Source organism: Crassostrea angulata, chromosome 1 (genome assembly GCF_025612915.1).
Source record: "Crassostrea angulata isolate pt1a10 chromosome 1, ASM2561291v2, whole genome shotgun sequence".
NCBI classification, from domain to species: Eukaryota; Metazoa; Mollusca; class Bivalvia; order Ostreida; family Ostreidae; genus Magallana; species Magallana angulata.
Window position 1 is genome coordinate 6,629,255 of NC_069111.1, and position 20,041 is coordinate 6,649,295.

The following is a 20,041-nucleotide window of genomic DNA, read 5'->3' on the forward strand; positions in this document are numbered from 1 at the left end:
GTGATACTTGAATCATTGATGTTTAGCACCAGAATTGCATTATTTTTCTCGCTTGTCTGTCTTTCGATTATCATCTATTGAAAATTAAGAGGGCTGGATGGCCGTGACCAACTTTTGACTTAATTTACCTCCATATGAGGAAGAGCTCTGTATAAAAAATGAGAAAAAGCTCAAATTTTAAAGTTTAAACATTTAGAATTTTTTCTTTACTGAAAGTTACTTAAAAAACAATTATAGTCAAAATAATGACGTCATATTTAAATCAGATGATTTGTTGACCTTCCAGCCTCCTTGAAAATAATATTAATAGCTGTTATCATCTTTGATTATGAGATATGAAAAATTATATTTAGTAAATGAATCTGTTAATGACCATCTTGATGATTAATATAATTGATATTTGCCTTTTATTCATTGTACTATTGTTTGTATAAAATGTATTTTTGATGGAATAATGAAGTAACGTCATCATGCATTGCAAGTCTTGCATAAAGTTTGATATGATCCATAATTATAATTCTTCATACTTTGTATACTCTGTCCCAAGATATTTTGGATTCATGTTTGGCTTAATTGTTTGAAATTTATAAATACCTCAGGATTCAAACGATATTCATTCAAAAGTATGAAAAATTTCCAAGATTTTTCAGTCAAAACGCCCCTGTTAGCTTATCAGGTTTCAATACAATGCTAAAAAATGTGATGTCTACGGAGATTTTGCATTGCAGCAAGCCCGGATGATAACGTTGAAATATTGCGCGATGTATTCCAAGTGTATTCCGAATGGAGAAAAGATGTAAACATTCCCCATTATAAATCTCCGTAAGGAATCTGTTTTCGTTCCTGTGAATTTTTCCGAGTGAAAGATGATAATGTGTCAATGAAATTATCTTGGAAAATATCCCTTTCAACTATTTCAATTGCACTTCTTTCACAGGTAAGTGTATTTTTATAAAAAAAAATCGTCCAAATGTGCAGCATAAATATCTTGGGACAGACTTTAGAAATAAAATCATGAGAATACACAGTCACGTACATACATGCATTAAAAATATAGGAAAGATCTTATCAATGAACAATACAAAAGCTTTAATCGACAGTTGCATACATTACTCAACCAATGCTATTAAATTTAAAAGAGATTTGTCAACAAAATGCTTACATGTTTCGTTATGAACTGCAATTGTATTCATGTATTCAGTGTTAGGCTATTTCAGATCCATTAATACGATTTATTGTGTATTTTTAATATTAATTCTAAACTCTGTTTAGATTTATTATACTGTTGGTATACCAACGAATTTTAAGAAAAGAGGAACACCCAGAGAACATCTCCTCGAAAATTAAAATCAGTCAAACAAAACAAACCACATACAAAGAAGAACAGTTATACTCATTAAAAACAATTCATCGACAATAACATAGATTCCCAGGGCATAGCCGTTGACCTTTGACCCTTACACATTCGTTTGGCAGAAGAGACGCATGAGTTATTACATGTGGTACATTTACTTGATGGCACTACGACAGGGCGACATGAAGCTTGTGATATTTTGGCTGTACTGGACGTAACTTGATGCACGTGAGTAGTTCATAGCTTGATAAACAAAATTGACATATAATTCCTTGGTGAGATAGGCTTTCTTATTTATTTTTTTTTTTGGGTAATATAGCTTTTTTCTGGTAATATAGCTTTTTATTAATCCATACACGGCATAGTTATGATCTCAGTATTTACCTGTTATAAAATTATTTTTTTCCTTCGATAGCCTATCTTTTGACCCAGGAAATGTGCCTCAAGGCATCAATGATACATAAACTAACCACTGCTCTATTTTTGACTTCTTCATTTTCCTTTACATGAATTAAAACACATGATGTAAAAAAGGACTTTCTTATCTTTTATATTTTAGATCCGACAAATGTATGCGAGATCAATAAAACAGTGAATTATAATTATAATTATACAATAACATAACAGTAACCGCGCTATTTACAAAAATTGAAATTATTGAACATCTGACACCAAATATTATATCATCATGAAGTAATTTCTGAATTCCATTGATTAGATTACATGACTTGTATTGTTATACATGTATATACTGTTTTGTATATAAAATTATAGGCATTGTGTTGCACGTGTTTTGTTACGCAACATTTTACGTTTCTCAGGTGCATAGCAAATGCTCGCGTAATGAAAAAAACTTGATTGTAGCTTGACGAGTGTGCGCATAAACTTTTATTAACTGGCTTCTGTCGAATTTCAATTGGCATCATTTGCATGTTGAAAGTAATAAATAAAAAAAAAGATCTTTAAAATAAAGAAAATGTTTATTTTAAATAACTCTGTAATTATGTCTAAAATTTCATGATATCGCCTAGGATGTATTATAATCAAGACGGGCGTGTTTCTCACGCCTCAAGGCATCAGCCTCGAAATGTACAAATACATTCGTCATACGATACATGGAGGTCAATGACAGTATTTACGTATACAATTTCTGTTTGCCGGGTACTTCAGTTTCTTCACTTATAAATGAACCCTTGTGTGCCAACATCCGTGCGAACGATAGATCTTAATATAAGGTTGTTTGTCGCTGTGTGCTAAGCGATGCAGTTTATGTCATATTTGGATAATTCAAATCTCCCGAGTTGTTCTGTATGTATTATGTAAATTGTCAAACTACATAAGCTTATGAGAAAAGGGGAAAAAAATATCTAATCAATAATACGTTTATCAAGTTAGCTGAGAATGCAGTGTGTTCTTTTTAAAATCTATTCCATTAAGCTGCACAACGTTAAAACAATTATTTATTGGATCTAAAATTCTATATCATTTCGACTAAACCTTGAACAATTTATTTTTTAAAGTGCGTTAATATTGACGATATCAACGCGCTTTGAAAAAAATGCCTTGGTCCCAAAGTTAACGCACCTTAAAACATTTTTCAAAGTGCGTAATTTTCAAAGTGCGTAATAACATCGCTGTAAAGTAAATAAAGTTTAGTATTTTTAAACTCTTTTTTCAGGACTTGATTTGTGGAGAATAAATTTTGATATAAAAAGGATGGGAACGGAAGGAGAGACTAAAGATACAGTAACCCAACCAGAGGAGAAGGAGACGTTATGTGGAATCGGACCATGGCGCCCACAATGTCTTCAGTGTTGTGCTCATCTTCTACCATTTTCCTTTATCTTCGGGTCTCAGACCCTTATAACAAATTCGTTGTCATTTTACCTGTCTTCTCAAATCACAACCATTGAGAAACAGTTCGACATATCTAGTACGGACACTGGTATAATTCTTGCCGGAAACGACATCGGTTTCCTGCTGTCCGTTCTCTTTGTCAGTTACTTGGGCCATAGGTAATCCTATTTTCTATATAAACTGTGTGTGTACCCGATGTGATGTTGTTCATGTCCATGTGAATGGTTCTTCTGATAATTCTCTGACTGTTGTAGAGTCCACATTCCACGGGTGCTGGCGGTGTGTGGCTTACTGTTCGGATTATCGGGGCTTCTCTGCAGTCTTCCTCATTTTGTATTCGATGGGCGATCAACATTTGAGACGTCGAAGACTATCATCAACAGTAGCAAAGAAAACTACCTTTGCCAACAGGACAACGTCACAGTGGGTCCCAGCTGTGACGAAACAAAGCCTCATCAATACGTATCACATTCTAAATGGGTTGTGTTGTATATTACATTGTGCTACGTCATCCAAGGTGTCGCTAAGTCCCCTAGGTCCTCTCTAGGAACAGTGTACCTTGACAGTTCATCTGACAAATCCAAAACAGGCTTGTACTTAGGTACTTTTTAACTATATGAGAAAACTGTCACTGAAAATCAGAGAGAGAGAGAGAGAGAGAGAGAGAGAGAGAGAGAGAGAGAGAGAGAGAGAGAGAGAGAGAGAGTGTGTGTGTGAGAGAGAGAGAGATAAAGAGAGAGAGGGAGATCTTTCAAATCAAAATATTTTGAAGGATTCTTAGCGCATATACTCTTATGGTTAATGCGTTTGATGGTTGGTTTTTCGATATTTATCCTACTGTTTGAGTTATTTAATATTTCAGCAATTTCAACTTCGTTCGGGATTTTTGGACCATTTATGGCTCTTATCCTTGGAGGACAATTTGGAAAAATTCCGGTCAATTTAAAACGTAAGAAATACAAAAACATAAGATGTAATTTGACAACGCCATTTTTGCACTTGTTCAAAAAATATTAGACATTCCAACAGTTGTTTGAGATAAACATGTACAATCAAATGTTGCAACCTGATAGATGTTTCTACACGCATGTTTAGTGTTTCTTTGATTTTGAAGCAACCACAATGACCCCTAAGGACCCCCGCTGGATTGGCGCCTGGTGGCTTGGCTTTCTCATGTTTGGGACAATGGCTCTGGTTGTGTCTCTGTTGGTTTTCTTTTTCCCGCGGACCATACCCAATTCAAAGAGTGATGATGAGTCCGAAACTACTGGGGATACTCCTGGTGAAGCACAGTCCAGTTCTGCCAATGAAACCACAGTTTTAGAACTGCTAAAGGGTATAGAAGAGTGCTTATTTAATGCTCATCTCATTCAAGACAAAAAATTGAGAAAAAAAACGTGTCGATATTTTAACGCTCAACCGAGTGAATGAAACCTTTTATGCTCTAAATAAATCTGATGTCTTTAAATATCCGAAATGCCATGATTTTGAGTTTTGCATAAGAGGAAAGTTCCTCCAAAAATCGGGTCTTTTAATTATTTTCTTTTTTAAATTTCTAAATTTAACATCATTTTTTCGACAGATAATATAAAATCGCACCTGCAAATGTTACAAATACACTAAGCAGTCAAATATCGGACGGTTCTCTTACAAATATAGGAAATATACGCCAAAGTTTATTTTAATTATTACAACATTGCGGTTGATTTATTGTTTGTGTTTTGATTTTTTTTTTTACCTTTTTTATATCACTAAAAATATTTTTTAATACTAATGATCGACTACCTTTAGCATTTTCTTAGCACATTCTTAGATTTTCGATTTATATATGCGTTTGGTTAACTATTAGTACGATATAGATTGAACACTTTCTGCAAAAACAATTTGAAACACAAACAAAATATCAGTATCAGATAGTTAAACAGGCTATTTAAAAAAACGAACACATGCATGGTATTTGAAAATCTTAGTAACATTGTTTTTTCTCGTAAGGACGACGGACCCAATTCGAATTTCTGCACCTCTGCGCAGAAATCTGCGTATATGATATGATTATAACTGTCGTAATTTAAGTCATATGAATAAAAGAAAATAATAAAATTTTCATTCTACTAAACATTATTTGTGATGCAAAAATATTTCTAGTGGAGAAAACTTAAGAAAAAATAATTCGTCCGAATTTCCTCTGTTTGCAACAAGTCCGTTATATTTCCACTGCCTATAAATCCTAAAACGCCCAAAGGCAGTTTATTGTCTAATAATCTGGTTTATATTGAATTTATACCTTAACCTAACAATATTATATATTAAGCAGTTAATGTAACGCCAGGCAATAATTAATCATATCCTTTTTTCAATGATATTTCTGAAGAAAAATGAACCATGCAATGAATTTTGACACAGCCCCTAAAAAAATTAAGGTCAATGACCTTCATTTTTTTCTGTTCATCGGTTAGCTGACTTATTAATAAAAAAAAATAATGACAGTAAAAAATCTATTGCAGAATCTTTAATATATCAGTTTTTATACCACACCCCAGAAATTTCCCATTACTTTCTATTATATCTGAGGATTTTCGTATCCAAATTTTGCAACGCCCCAGTAAAAAAAAAGAATTTAATGATCATTTATTTATTTTGATAAATTTTCACTCCCCATTAGCTGATTATCATTATATAAAAAAAAAAATGAAAAAAAAATCTATTGTTTAAAAGAATTGGGTCCGCCGTCCTTAACATCATATTCCCCGACTCTACCTCATTATATTCTCATTGTCATTCAGTTTTCTTATTCCTTCAGAGTTTCCAGCTGTCTTCAAAAGATTGTTGAAATGCAAAGTATACTGCATAATAGTTGCGGCGAATTCTTTTACTTTATTTGGGACCATCGGGTTAAGCTCATTTGGACCAAAGTACATCGAATCTATCTTTAACCTTCCGCCATGGAAAGCTAATTCAATTCTGGGCAAGTATTTTAAATTTTATATCTAACCATTATGAACTTTTAAATGTATTTGATGCCCCCCCCCCCCCCACCCAACTTAAAAAATTATACTAGTAGTTATCAGAATGAAGAATAAATGACAATTCATATATTCATATACATTATTTTCATTTAAGGAACTATTTCTTAAATTGTTTAGGTGTTCAGCTCTTGGTAACCGGAACTTTAGGAACATTTCTTGGTGGTTTTCTGGTGTCCCGCCTTCGACTTGGAAGGAAGAAGTGCATGAAGATGATTCTTATTTTGTGTGGTGTATCCACTGTATGCCAGTTTGTGACCATCTTCTTGGGATGTGAAAACCACACAATCACTGAAAGGTAAAAACACCTGACTTATAAGTTTATCCATCACTTAAATATTGACACATTTAATGTCAATTGAAATCTTAAAAAATTTCTTAGTTTAGAAATTGAATTAAATTTTTTTTTTTTATTTTTTGGCGTTGAAAAAATAAATTTCAAACTACGTTGTATAAAATTCATAAAAGTCTATTTATAATTAATCTTTTTTCCATGTCTTAAGGGTGACGTTTACTCAGAATGATAAAACATCCACTGATGATAATGAAAAACCATCTATTGTATTTGATTGTTTTGTTATTTTCACTTACAAAAAAGTAGGTCAATGACCTACTTTTTGTGTTAATGGCCATTTAACATTTTAAAAAATCAAGAAAAATCCCATAAAATTGTACACTACAATTGAGATTTTTTTTTAATTGTAGAAACATTACAAATAAATAAACACTTTAAAGAATGAAATACAGTTTATGAATGGTAGGGGCACTAGACAGATACAAAGCATTTAGATTTCAGTGATAATTTTTAAAAATATTCCAGTCCGAATTTCCTCTATCAGTTTTCAGATTCCTACCCATTTTTGATCCAATTTTGCAAAAAATTGAATGATGATAATACCCAAAAATTTATAGTATTAAACTTCTTATGTTGACCTTATTCTGTTGGCATAAAATTTACATGGCATAAATTTTATATTCATAGAATTATCAAATTTCTGAGATATGGTGTCTTTTTTCGTTTTTAAGCATTTTTCAATATTTTTACATTTCTTGTTATTTGATTGATGTAATAATTAAGTGAAGTAAAACCAACAGAAAATATGCAAAATTATAAAGACTAAAATATAAAAGCTTAACTTTTCATACTAGAGTACTGGCAAAAATGTGTAAGCGGAAAACAAAATCTGCAAAATTTAGTCAAAATTTCCTCTGTTTGGCAAATTGTCTATTTTTTTTAGCCTAATTCCACAATTAAGTAAAAATATCGAATGTTATGTCAATAATTATTTTTTTCATAAATACTTTTTGTGTTTAGTACAAGTTTTACTTATGACATTGAACTTTATAACAAACCGAATTTGAGAACTCAAACCCTGGGTAGACAACACCCTTAATTTGTCTAAAATAATATCAAGAATAGAAATTTGTCGGCTGTATTTTTATACTATTCTCAACCATTTGAAGTTTCTTATATCTTTACTTGGTACTACTAGGTCCCAGAATTCCACACAAAGCGCCTGTAACTGTGACCAGTCAGACTTTCTGACGGTTTGTTCCGCGGGCGGATCCACCTTCTACTCACCTTGTCATGCGGGCTGTACCAATGTTACAGACAATGTACGTACATGTACATATAAAGAAGAATACTCGAATTCTTATTGTCTCAAAGTCGTATCTCTAGCTAACTTATGTTAACGATGGGAAGAGAGATATGAACTCTTTACACAATTGAAAATAGCGCCTGTAGATATAAAAACAATCCACTAAGTTTGATAAACAAGAGGCCAATTGGCCTTAACGGTCACCTGAGTAGCATATATCCAATACACAAACTTGTCATGGAGTCTCATATATGCATCTAATTAATTAGGTTTCATACTGGGGTAGAAAAATTATAAATTTGTAATGACAACCACATTTAATTCAAAAAGAACTGTGAAACCTATAATGTTGGTGAAAAACTAAAAGATCTGGTCTACAAAATAATGAATTCAGTTCTCCTTTCAGGTGTGTGGGAGTAAAGAAGATAATTTTTTAACGTTATATGCATTAACATCTATACATCCATTTTGGCCCTGCCCTAGAGTCAAAACCCATACCCCAGGGGACATGAAAATTAAAATTTCAGTAGAGGACTTCCTGGTAAACATAATTATTAGTCGGTTTTTTTTTATACAGATGTGTGAGAATAGAGAAGAAGATTTTTAAACATTATATGCATTAACACTTTATTGCCATATTGCCCCCTCATGTCCTGAACCCCTGACCCTGGGGCCATGAATTTCACAATTTAGGTAAAGGAGATTGTGGATATCATAACCATGTATTCAGTTTTTTGCCCACATGTGTGGGAGTAGAGAAGAAGATTTTTTAAGATTTAAATCATTTTTACTATATGGCTATATTGGCCCCACCCTAGAGCATGAACACCTAACAAAAGAGTCATGAATTTCACAATTTTAGTAGAGAGCCTCATGAACATCATAATCATGCATTTAGATTTTAACAAATATATATATGGGAGTAGAGAAGAAGATTTTCTAAGATTTAATACATTTTTACTATTTGGCCATATCGGCCTCACCCTAGAGCCTAAACCCCTGACCGAGGGGTCATGAATCTCACAATTAATGTAGAGGGCTTCATGGACATCATAACCATGCATTTAGTTTTTAACAAATATATATGGGAGTAGAGAAGAAGATTTTCCAAGATTTAATACATTTTTACTATTTGGCCATATCAGCCTCACCCTAGAGCCTGAACCCCTGACCGAGGGGTCATGAATTTCACAATTAAGGTAGAGGGCTTCATGGACATCATAACCATGCATTTAGTTTTTAACAAATATATATATGATAGTAGAGAAGAAGATTTTCTAAGATTTAATACATTTTTACTATTTGGCCATATCAGCCTCACCCTAGAGCCTGAACCCCTGACTGAGGGGTCATGAATTTCACAATTAAGGTAGAAGGCTTCATGGACATCATTATCATGCATTTAGTTTTTAACAAATATATATGGGAGTAGAGAAGAAGATTTTCTAAGATTTGAAACATTTTTACTATTTGGCCATATCGGCCCCACCCTAGAGCCTAAACCCTGACCCAGATGTCATGAATTTCACAATTTAGGTAGAGGGCTTCATGGACATCATAATCATGCATTTAGTATTTAACAAATATATATGATAGTAGAGAAGAAGATTTTCTAAGATTTAATACATTTTTACTATATGGCCATATTGGCCCCACCCTAGAGCCTGAACCCCTGACCCAGGGGTCATGAATTTCACAATTTAGGTTGAGGGCTTCATGGACATCATTATCATGCATTTAGTTTTTAACAAATATATATATGATAGTAGAGAAGAAGATTTTCTAAGATTTAATATATTTTTACTTATGGCCATATTGACCCCACCCTAGAGCCTGAACCCCTGAGCCAGGGGTCATGAATTTCACAATTTAGGAAGAGGGCTTCATGGACATCATAATCATGCATTTAGTTTTTAACAAATATATATGGTAGTAGAGAAGAAGATTTTCTAAGATTTAATACATTTTTACTATATGGCCATATTGGCCCCACCCTAGAGCCAGAACAATTTTGGTAGAGGGCCTCATGGACATCATAACCATGCATTCAGTTTTATCTCACATGTGTGGAAGTAAAGAAGAAGATTTTTGAAAAATTGGCTTTTTTGCATATTTGGCCCCGCCCGTGGCACCCCAGGGGTGGTAGAGCCATAAATTTCACAATTTAGATTCTTCTTACCATAGAGATGCTTCACACCAAAAATGGTAACGATTGGCCTGGTAGTTTTCAAGAAGAAGTTAAAAATTGTAAAATTGTTAACACACGACGCACGACGCACAACGCACGACGACGGACGAAGACCAATTGCAATAGGTCACCTGAGTGACTCAGGTGACCTAAAAAGTATTGCATTTTAATTTAATTATCTACGTTATATTATTTAGGGCCATTAAGGAGGTGTCGTACTTTACTGTCATTAAGAAGATACAGATGTTTGATGGGTTTTTTTTTCTAGGTGTTTTCTGACTGCCGGGCCAGCGAGGGGATCCTATCCCCGGGTATCTGTGATTCTGGGTGCCAGTTTCTGATTCCCTACCTCATAGTCTCTACGATCAACATACTGGGATCCACACTAAGAATTGTTCCTATGTTCACAGTTCTACTTAGGTATGTAAAAGGAATAATTATTTATGATTATCTATCAACCGTATTACAAATACGTGAAAACTTTTTGATATTACAGCAAATGACGAGTGTTTTTGAAATGTTAAAAAGACGCCCACGATGAACGTGCTTTGGGGTAAAAAAAAAGAAGCTCATTTGTACTTAGCTCTTAAAGTCGTGAGTTTAAGAGACTTTTCTATTTCATTTAATATCCTCATTTTAAAGTTAACCTATTGCAGGTCTTTGGATGAACAAGACAGATCAATTGGAATGGGCCTTCATTCTTTTCTTTTGTCTCTAATTGGTAGGTCGGATAATAAAACGGTGGCTACTAAGAGAAAATCAATTTGTCTAAGCTACCTAATCCATATATTTAAGTGAATTATCCTCTGTTTTTTGAAGACAATTAGATTAAATTGATTGGATTTTACTTACAGTGTTTCTACCAGCGCCTATTGTTTATGGAAAGTTGTTTGACAACACGTGTTTAACGTGGAAAACTGTGTGCGGATCCAAAGGAGCGTGTCAACTGTACGACATTGAAAACATGCGTCTGACCTTAAAGAGTGTGGACGCATTGCTAGCGGCTATTTCCTTTCTCATTACAATTCCAGCATTCATTATTTCACAGAAAGATCCGGACGAGACGGAAAAGGAAAAAGAGTTAGATGTTGAGGTTGTAGAATCAGGAAAAGAAACGCCTCAGACAATAGCCATGTTTTCAATGAAAGAAAAATAAAACCATGCAGTCTGTATTTTCATTTTACGTACAATGACTTTTTGTAATTAAGTGCTCGAAAGTTCATTTAAATTTTAAATATTTGAAGAATTATAAATAAACATAATATACCTTGCCTTTACTTTCATAGGTAGTCACAATGCATTTTGAATGTCTGAGACACTATAATGTCAATCAACGACCATCGTTCTTTATCATTGATTAAAAAAACATAGAAAGGATCTTGAATCACTTCATACACATGTGTAAAGTCGTAGTTTTCTGAAATTGCCACAATCATTACGGTAACGTTCTGTCTTCCTAGCTCCTGAACTTCAGACCTTACTCTACTCACATTTGACCAGTGTCCCTCCGAAATGAGAACAACTACTTTATTTCTCCGTGAAGGGGTAAACAAAAACTGAGACCTTGCTTGTGACAATAAAATGGCTATGTCCATCGACGAATTTATCGCATGACTGATCTTTTGTATAAGGGAGAGAAATCCCACGTCTTGACTGTAGTAAGAAAACTCACTCTGATCAAACGAGAATCGACCAAGTCGTACGTCTTTTTGTGTATGTAAATACCGTTTTGAAATTTCTGTGGCGACGTTAATTGAATATTGGAAAATATTTTTGGATACGGTATTGTCTTGCATTATTATTACATCTGATGCATATAAAATATTGCAATCTGAAAGAGAATAAATATCAGTCTGAAAATGATGATTGAAACTTTTCAATTCAGTTATAATAGTGCAGTACTAGTATTAACATGTGTATCTGATTTAACAAATTTCAAGGTATTGTTTATTATTCATTGCAAGCAAGTATCTTATATTTACTTGTATCACGACCTTACTTGCACAGTCTTTGCGCATAGTTAATTTTGCAATCATATTGATCGAGTCCTGTGTAGAGGAGGGAAACACCAGTGGCCCGTATATCCCGGAATCATCCCTGGATGCTATCTGGATCAGTTCCAGATGATCAACTCTCGCGCCGACTCCAATGCAGATAATTATATGATATGGAGACATCGTGAACAATTTCGCCTCAACAATAGCATCCTTTCGATCAGTTGACAAGCCATCGGACATCAAAACAATAAATCTGTATGTGTCGCTGTCAGATAAAATCTGATAGATAAAAGCACTTGTGTAAAATATATAAGCCAATACAAGATATACTTCTTTCAATATGGTTTTTAGTGAATAGAGTTGTCGAAAAGAGTATTAAATAATCAATATTGTTTAGTAAATACAATACCACTAGGCACAGCATAACAGGATACCTGAATTCCCCTTTTCAAAGCTTTTCCTTAAATGTAGGACTAATGGTACTTTCGGTTGAAATGTTTTGGAGAGCCTCTTTGATAGTTTCTACTGTTTGATATTGTCCAAGTCTCAAATGTTCGGTTGATTCATAGTCATATGATAAGAACGCAATCCGGAATCCAGCACCTTTCATGAGCAATATCTCTATTGATCTGCTCGTGTAATCAACGAGTTTCTCAGTGTTGTTGTCCAAACTTAGCGATGTGTCCATGGCAAAGAGAAGATGGATGGGACTGCAATCTGACAAAAGAGATCAAAAATCACACCGCCGATTATCTATGGACATTTATTTCCGTTTCAGAATATAAAAAAAAATAACGTTATTGTTAAATTTTTGGAAGAGTTCATGGCTAAGAGCATGTCGGTTTTGCATGATGTTGTATACAAAATCACATGTAAAGCACATGCTACTGATGAATAATCCTACGACTAAAGCTATTTTGCGTAATAAAATTTTATTATTTGCACTTGTTTCATATAGGGTTACTGGAAAGTCAGTTTTCTGTTTCCATTCTTTCCATGGTAGCTTCATATGTTATTTTAACATAGATAATTATAAGTTAGACGTAAACTAGAAGTATTAGGAATTTAAGGTTTATGAATGCCAATATATATTTGAATTTAACAACCTACGAAAATGATTGTGCTAAATTATGTTAGTTTTACTTTGCATTAAAATGCGGTCTTGCTAGCAAAACAACCACGAATCTATATCAGCATTTGATTTGAACAATGTATAATGACAACACGTGAAATTACAATTACATGTCACTAACCCATGTTACATCTGAATTGGTTGCGTTGTTCCAGAGTACAAATGCAATCCTCTATCAGTCTCCGGCGCACACACTTTCCATCGTTTGTACATTGCGGGTTTTCATATATACAGGCGTCAACTATCAATACAAAGAAATATATAAGGTACTTCATTTTGCCATTGAGTTCTCTCATGCATATGTACATGTATAACTGCATTTTGACAAAACATGCAACAGAATATCAACAGTCAAGAAATTCATAACAACGCAGAACTCTTCTGTGTATGAAAAAATGAATAAAATTGTTTAATCAATTGTTGACTGTTTAAAACATTTACACATTTTAAAAACTTAGCTGCAGGTCTGTAGCTTCTGGTCTGAAAAAATTCGGATAGACGACCTGGGAACTATACCGTGCCTCCCATAGTAAAAATCTGCAATATAGTGTGCACAAAAATTTGCGCTAGTTTTAGACTAGTTTCGGATCGTCCATCCAAATTTTTCAGACCGGGAGCTTCAGACCTGCAGCTAAAATAACCAACTAATTTCATATATAGGAAAATATAGGTATTGGATTTTTATCCAACCATTTGTGTTTGAAAAATAATAAAACAGCAGTGAATTAGCGCAGTCTTAAATTCACCCGCTGTATACTATAGCATTGAATGATTTATTTTTGACGTCGTCGTGTCAATAACTGCCGTCAGGTGAGCAGACAAATTGAATAACGCGCGTTAGCGCGTTATGATAATTTGTCTGCTCACCTGACGGCAGTTATTGACACGACGACGTCAAAAATAAATCATTTAATGCTTATATTTACATTCCCTTACTGAAGAAATCAATTGTTTACTGAAATAAATCGATATAAAGTGAAGACCACGGAGGGAGTAAATTAGTAACAGCAAGAACAGCTGATTTGTAATACCGGTTTAAACTGGTTTTCACAGAGACCGTTGAGATGAGATCGACGAGCATGAAAATATAATCCATGAAAAATAACTATCGAAATGTTGCTTTTAACAATAAAGTCAACTGTTATGTTGAATAATTATAAAACATGGTGTTTTGACAACATTTATGAAATACATTTTTTAACCGATTACATAGAAATCACTGTTTGAGAACTACTTATGTAAATTACATGTAAATTCATACGCAGTGAATAGGTGTTGCATTTAGAGGCATTTAAACATCACGGAATTTAATGGAAAAACACAGTAGAATGTAAATATAGTGTAATGTTAACTTACTCAAACTATAGGCTATATCTCAAAAACAATTGTTAGATGCACCATAACCAAAAACTTTTTTTTGCCTAATGTCAATTAAAACGATATAACTAAAAATAGGTACCTACACTGACAAATATATCCTTCAATATTCGTACATGTAATATCATTCAATACATATCCAGAATTCGTAAGGTGGTACTCTAAACAGTTTTCTTTTTGTCCAGCATTATTTGGTTCATCTACAACAATGACGGATATAATACTGGGTATATTTTAAATTGCAAATATTTATTCACAAAAGTAACAAATCATACTTTTTTATATAACTCAGCTGATGCTTAAATACGACATTTAATTTATCTTCTCCATGTATTATAAAAATCGACATTATATAAATAGTGCCTGTTTGGTATGGAGGGTAATCGTGTTCAAAAATCCAGACATGTAAACTTGTAAATCCGAATATGCAATCGTGTTGATGTGTGAGCCTGAGCATGAATATGTGTAATTCTGATCGTGTAACCTATAAAACTCGGGCATAAACACGTTCGCATGATTTAATGTTTACATTAGTTAATTAAACCTTCAACTTTGCACACTTTCAATCCGTAGTTTCTGCATTTGTAACTTCAGGCTCGGCAATAGCACATCTGACATGATACAAATTGACAAATGTAAAGTCTACAAGTTTGTCGAATTTTGACATGACCTTATATGGAAACAGTGACGTCACTGATAGAAAAAGGCTAGCTGCAGGTAAAGGCATGCCGTAATCGCCGGGACGGAATAAATGAACAAAAATATTAGGTAAGCCTATAATCATATTATCTCTGGATAACAACATTTCATAGAGTATTATTTTTCGGAAAATTAAATTATGAGATTGGTGGACATTTTATCAAGAGAATGTATAAAAGATGCGAGTAAAGAATTTGATCGACGTCTGAACCGGGAGGGGGGGGGACTTAGCCCCCCCCCCACTTTTTTGCCAAGTTAGACCTAACCATTAGGAACATAGCAACAGGGAGGATTCAACCCCCCTACTTTTTCCTCGCAACAAACAAAATTGTTCCTTAAAAGACCTTAAAGGGAATGAAATATTAATAGTGATATTGAAAATTAGAGTCATAGTAGGTATACTAGCACCCCCCCCCCCCCCCACCACCACCACCACGGATTAGGAATTTCATGATTTGGGGGGTTGGGGTTGGGCAGGTAAGATTTGAGTTATTGGTATACCCTCCGCCACGGATTAGAATTTTAATGATTATGGGAATTCTTGTCAATATTTTTCATGATTAGTTTAGCCCCCCCCCCCCCTTTCAATTTGCTTCCGACGCCACTGTTATTAGAGTACATGCAACAAATTGTTAAAGTATAGGCCTCGGCTGAATTAAGAAAATATCTCCAAGTGTATCCTTATCGCTACCACAAAGTTGTGACAAGACCCCCCCCCCCCCCCCCCCCCCACGCGAAAAATTACACGGGGTCCGTCAGCTGAGTTGCAAAGTTATCGATAAGAAAAACAAACTATTTAAAGACATTGGTTTTGAGATTGTGATTACCCGGTAATATGAGACATAAGAAGCGACACCCTCATTAAAAAAAAAATGAATAAAAATTCCAAAGATAAGGTTAACTGTCGTGAAATTAAAATGTGTATAAATTATCTTAAGAAATGTTTCTTTGCATTGTTGGCAATATATAGGAAAAAAAGCCTATCATGCAGGTACGGTAAAAATTGACATTTTTAAACAATTATTTTAAGCAATTATTACGGGATTGAGTATGACGTCCTGAATGTCGGTTCAATACAGACTCACTTTGTGAAGTTGGCTGAGGTCTATAGCTCCCTGTCTAAAAATACAGATGGACGATCTTTGAGCTACAGTGCCTCCCATAGTAAAACTTCAATTTACGGCGCACAAAAAATATGCGCTAGTTTTTTAAATTATTATTGAAGATTGTGTTATTATTTATCTTTCACTTACACAACAAAAAAAAGTATAAATACATGTAAAGTAACATAAATTTTTCCGCGAAAAATTACCAAATCCTTGCAGGTCGTTTATTCTAACTAATTCAGAAAAATAACAAGAGTAAAAATGGGGTACTCTATATGCAATGTTTTTGCCCAAAAATGACTAAGTTCAACAGCTGATATTTTTATAAATTATCAGAAATCAAAATCCTAGCAATTTGCATACTTCTGATATATATGTATAAATGATCTGCAAAAGAACAACTTCCTATCTTGAAAACTGTTCGAGGAGTTATCAGTACAATAAGGGTACCTTTTTGACAGCCACTCGCCCGTCTGCAATTTTTACTATTTCAATAATCGGAAACCCGGTTAAAAATTCACTCTCAAAATTCTTAGAATTCAGAAGCAATGGAGTTACATGGGACCTCACAGCGGTCTTCGAACCCCATGCCGCTCAAAATATATTTACCCCCTTAGGAAATTTCTTGATCCGTCTCATTTCTAGAAAAGAGTACGCATTTACTTATATTCCAGTTGAAATTACATGTCAATTATTTTTAGAGATATAAGATATTAGGCATTTCCTTTTATAATACCATGAGAATTATATTACGGAAATTAGCGCATTCGTCACATCGGCAACGATTTTTTTTTCTACGTGAACCTCTTCCTGTTTGGTCCAGTTTCAATCATACCTCAATTTTTTTCCTAAAAATAATACCGTTTTCGATAGAAAAGGTGTCGTTCATTACAAGCTTATTGCAACAGTTTAGCTGAATATTATGTTTATTTTTCGTTCATTCCGGTCCGGCGGTTACGGCATGCCTTTTCCCGCAGCAAGGCAGTTGCCATATAAGGTCATGTCAAAATTCGACAAACTTGTAGACTTTACATTTGTCAATTTGTATCATGTCAGATGTGCTATTGCCGAGCCTGAAGTTACAAACGCAGAAACTACGGATTGAAAGTGTGCAAAGTTGAAGATTTAATTAACTAAATATAATGTAAACAATAAAGTTGCAAAATTTGCATCATGCGGAGGAACTAGGTCAAATCTTACACGTGTTTATGCCCGAGTGTTATAGGTTACACGATCAGAATTACACATATTCATGCTCAGGCTCACACATCAACACGATTGCATATTCGGATTTACAAGTTTAAATGTCTGGATTTTTGAACACGATTACCCTCCATAGTTTGGGAGGGTAACAGTCGAAATTGTCACCCCGAGAAAATTAAACCATTGTCAACCGATGCGAAGCGGAGGTTGACAATGGTTTTCGAGGGCTGTCAAATTCAACGTTACCCTCCCTAACATGCACTATTTATTTTATTATACTGAATGTCTTAATTTTAGAGAAAATTTCACTACATAGAAATGACGTGAATTCTACGGCGAACCGTACGCGCATTTTTACACGCATGTAACAATTTGTTATGTTAACCGTTGCCAAGTGTGTTGCTAACGCTGATGGTAATAGAACAGATTATCAGCTGCGTCTAAACTAATCAGATTTCAGTATTTAACATGAACGTATAATAAAACTATTAAGAAATATTGCAAATGCTCAATTGTCAAACATCGTTTTAACTATCATACATAATAATGACCAGAATGTATAAGTTCATGACTGTCAGGTTTTTTTTTTACTTACCCGGCCCCCAATATTCGTGACGGACAGGCCGACCGTCATTCCATTTCCAATGGCCTTAGTTATCTTTACGACCTCCGATTTTATAACTCTGGATATTCATCGGAAAATTGTCTATAAGAGAAATTTTATTCTATACATCAATGATAGTTTCACGTAATGTGCCGTTTTATATGCTTTAACACGTACACTTGCACAAACATCAATTAAACATTCAAACAAGCGTCCCTTTCACACATACATGTACTTGAAATAGATATGATTTTTCAGGCGGGGGGGGGGGGGGGGGGGGGGGGGGCTGTCGGCCTGCCCCCTTTCCACTTTTTGTCGCAGCAAAGATTTTTCTTAAATTTACATATAAAAAGAGAATCATCAAGGAGTTGCCACCCCCTTCCCCCACTTTTTTGAGACCAAGTGGATAATCAATGCATGAAATTAAAATTAAAGGTGTTCTACGCCCCCCCCCCCCCCACCACCACCACCACCACCACCACACACACGGATGAGGATTTTCATGATTTCGGAAGTTGCCTGTTTTTTCTCTTTTATTTTATTCTTTTTTTGCTTGGATGAGTCTGTCCCCCTCCCCCTTTCACAAACGATTCTACGTGCCTGATTCGAAGTGAGAATTCATATCATATTCCTGAATGTATTTGGGATTATTACACCGAACATAATGTAAGACTGTAACAAACATTTTCACTTTGTTTTTAAAGGGACTTGGACACGATTTTAGATCAAAATTTTATTTTCAATTTTTAATGTTTAAAATGGTTTAAATGCGCATTTTGAATGACCAACATTTGAATATTAGAAGTTAAGTTATATAAGAGAGTTTGAGAGGTAAGAGTTCATTGTTATGTAAACAAACACGAGTCTTATACAGTTGAACGTCGATATCTCAAACACTGATATCTCGAATACAATGGATACTAGTTAGTATATCGAAGTGATTTTAAGGCCCAATCACCTATTCTTTAAGTATCGTACCCTCGATATCTCGAATACTCGGATATCACGATGTTTTAAACAGTCCCATCTAGTTCGAGATAACGAAGTTTGACTGTATTTGTTTACAAATTATGTATAGTAAGGGATTACCATTTCTTTGACAAAATGACTCGTGGCAAACAAGAAAAATGATTCAATGTGCTTATGAAATATATTATCAATAAAAGAAGCAACATTTGGTTGAAACCTATACCAATAAAACACATGTGTAAACAATAACAAGGCACAGACTTTGTTTACAAAACAAAGAATTTAAAACTCTGTATCTTGCTTATAACTCAATATATGACTTTCAAATTTAGACAAAGCATTAATGATACCCATATTAACCATTTAAAACATTAAAAATGGAAAAATAAAATTTCTAATTTTAGCTCAAATCGTGTTCAAGTCCATTTACGCTATTTTGATACGTGATACCTTAGAGAAATAATGATTTTACTTGACTGTGTTATCATTCAAAACATTTCGATGCATTCAAAGTATCGTATTTTTTTTTCAAAATGGAGAAATGGGATAGACACAACATACCATATAAATACTGTCTATAGACCCAAACAGAGGTAAGGGACCCAGGATTTCATGTTAAACGAGACTGGCTTAAATGCTGCATGCAACGAGACAACCGTTAATTTACCTAGAACAGACTTGATAAAGAGATGCTCATCATATGAATGTATCATCGCTTAAGTTCCTCCGGCGTTTTTACAGCTTGTATCTGCCATAGACCAGGTGACTGGATTGTCTTCGAACACGTACACTTTCCCATTGCCTGAACTTATTTTTCTGAGGTAAGTTACTGGTAAACCATTCAAACATATAAGAATATCTGAAAACGGATCATAGAGAAGTAACTGTGTGTGTGTGTGTGTGTGTGTGTGTGTGTGTGTGTGTGTGTGTG

The 20,041-nt window shown here is 34.2% G+C and overlaps 1 protein-coding gene and 1 pseudogene across 1 annotated transcript; one reads left to right on the forward strand and one right to left on the reverse strand.

Annotated features, from left to right (window-relative positions):
* Positions 1-56: 56 nt before the first annotated feature.
* LOC128187355 (solute carrier organic anion transporter family member 4C1-like) lies at positions 57-11,295 on the forward strand. Its single transcript, XM_052857774.1, has 12 exons — positions 57-937; positions 1,273-1,582; positions 3,033-3,369; positions 3,466-3,812; positions 4,074-4,160; positions 4,326-4,547; positions 6,012-6,176; positions 6,355-6,532; positions 7,728-7,851; positions 10,292-10,443; positions 10,680-10,744; positions 10,878-11,295. The coding sequence occupies exons 3-12, from the start codon at positions 3,071-3,073 to the stop codon at positions 11,177-11,179; spliced, it is 1,941 nt and encodes a 646-aa protein (XP_052713734.1). The 5' UTR covers positions 57-937; positions 1,273-1,582; positions 3,033-3,070; the 3' UTR covers positions 11,180-11,295.
* An 8-nt stretch (positions 11,296-11,303) lies between these two features.
* Positions 11,304-20,041, reverse strand: part of LOC128187365 (uncharacterized) — a 9,366-nt pseudogene continuing 628 nt past the window's right edge.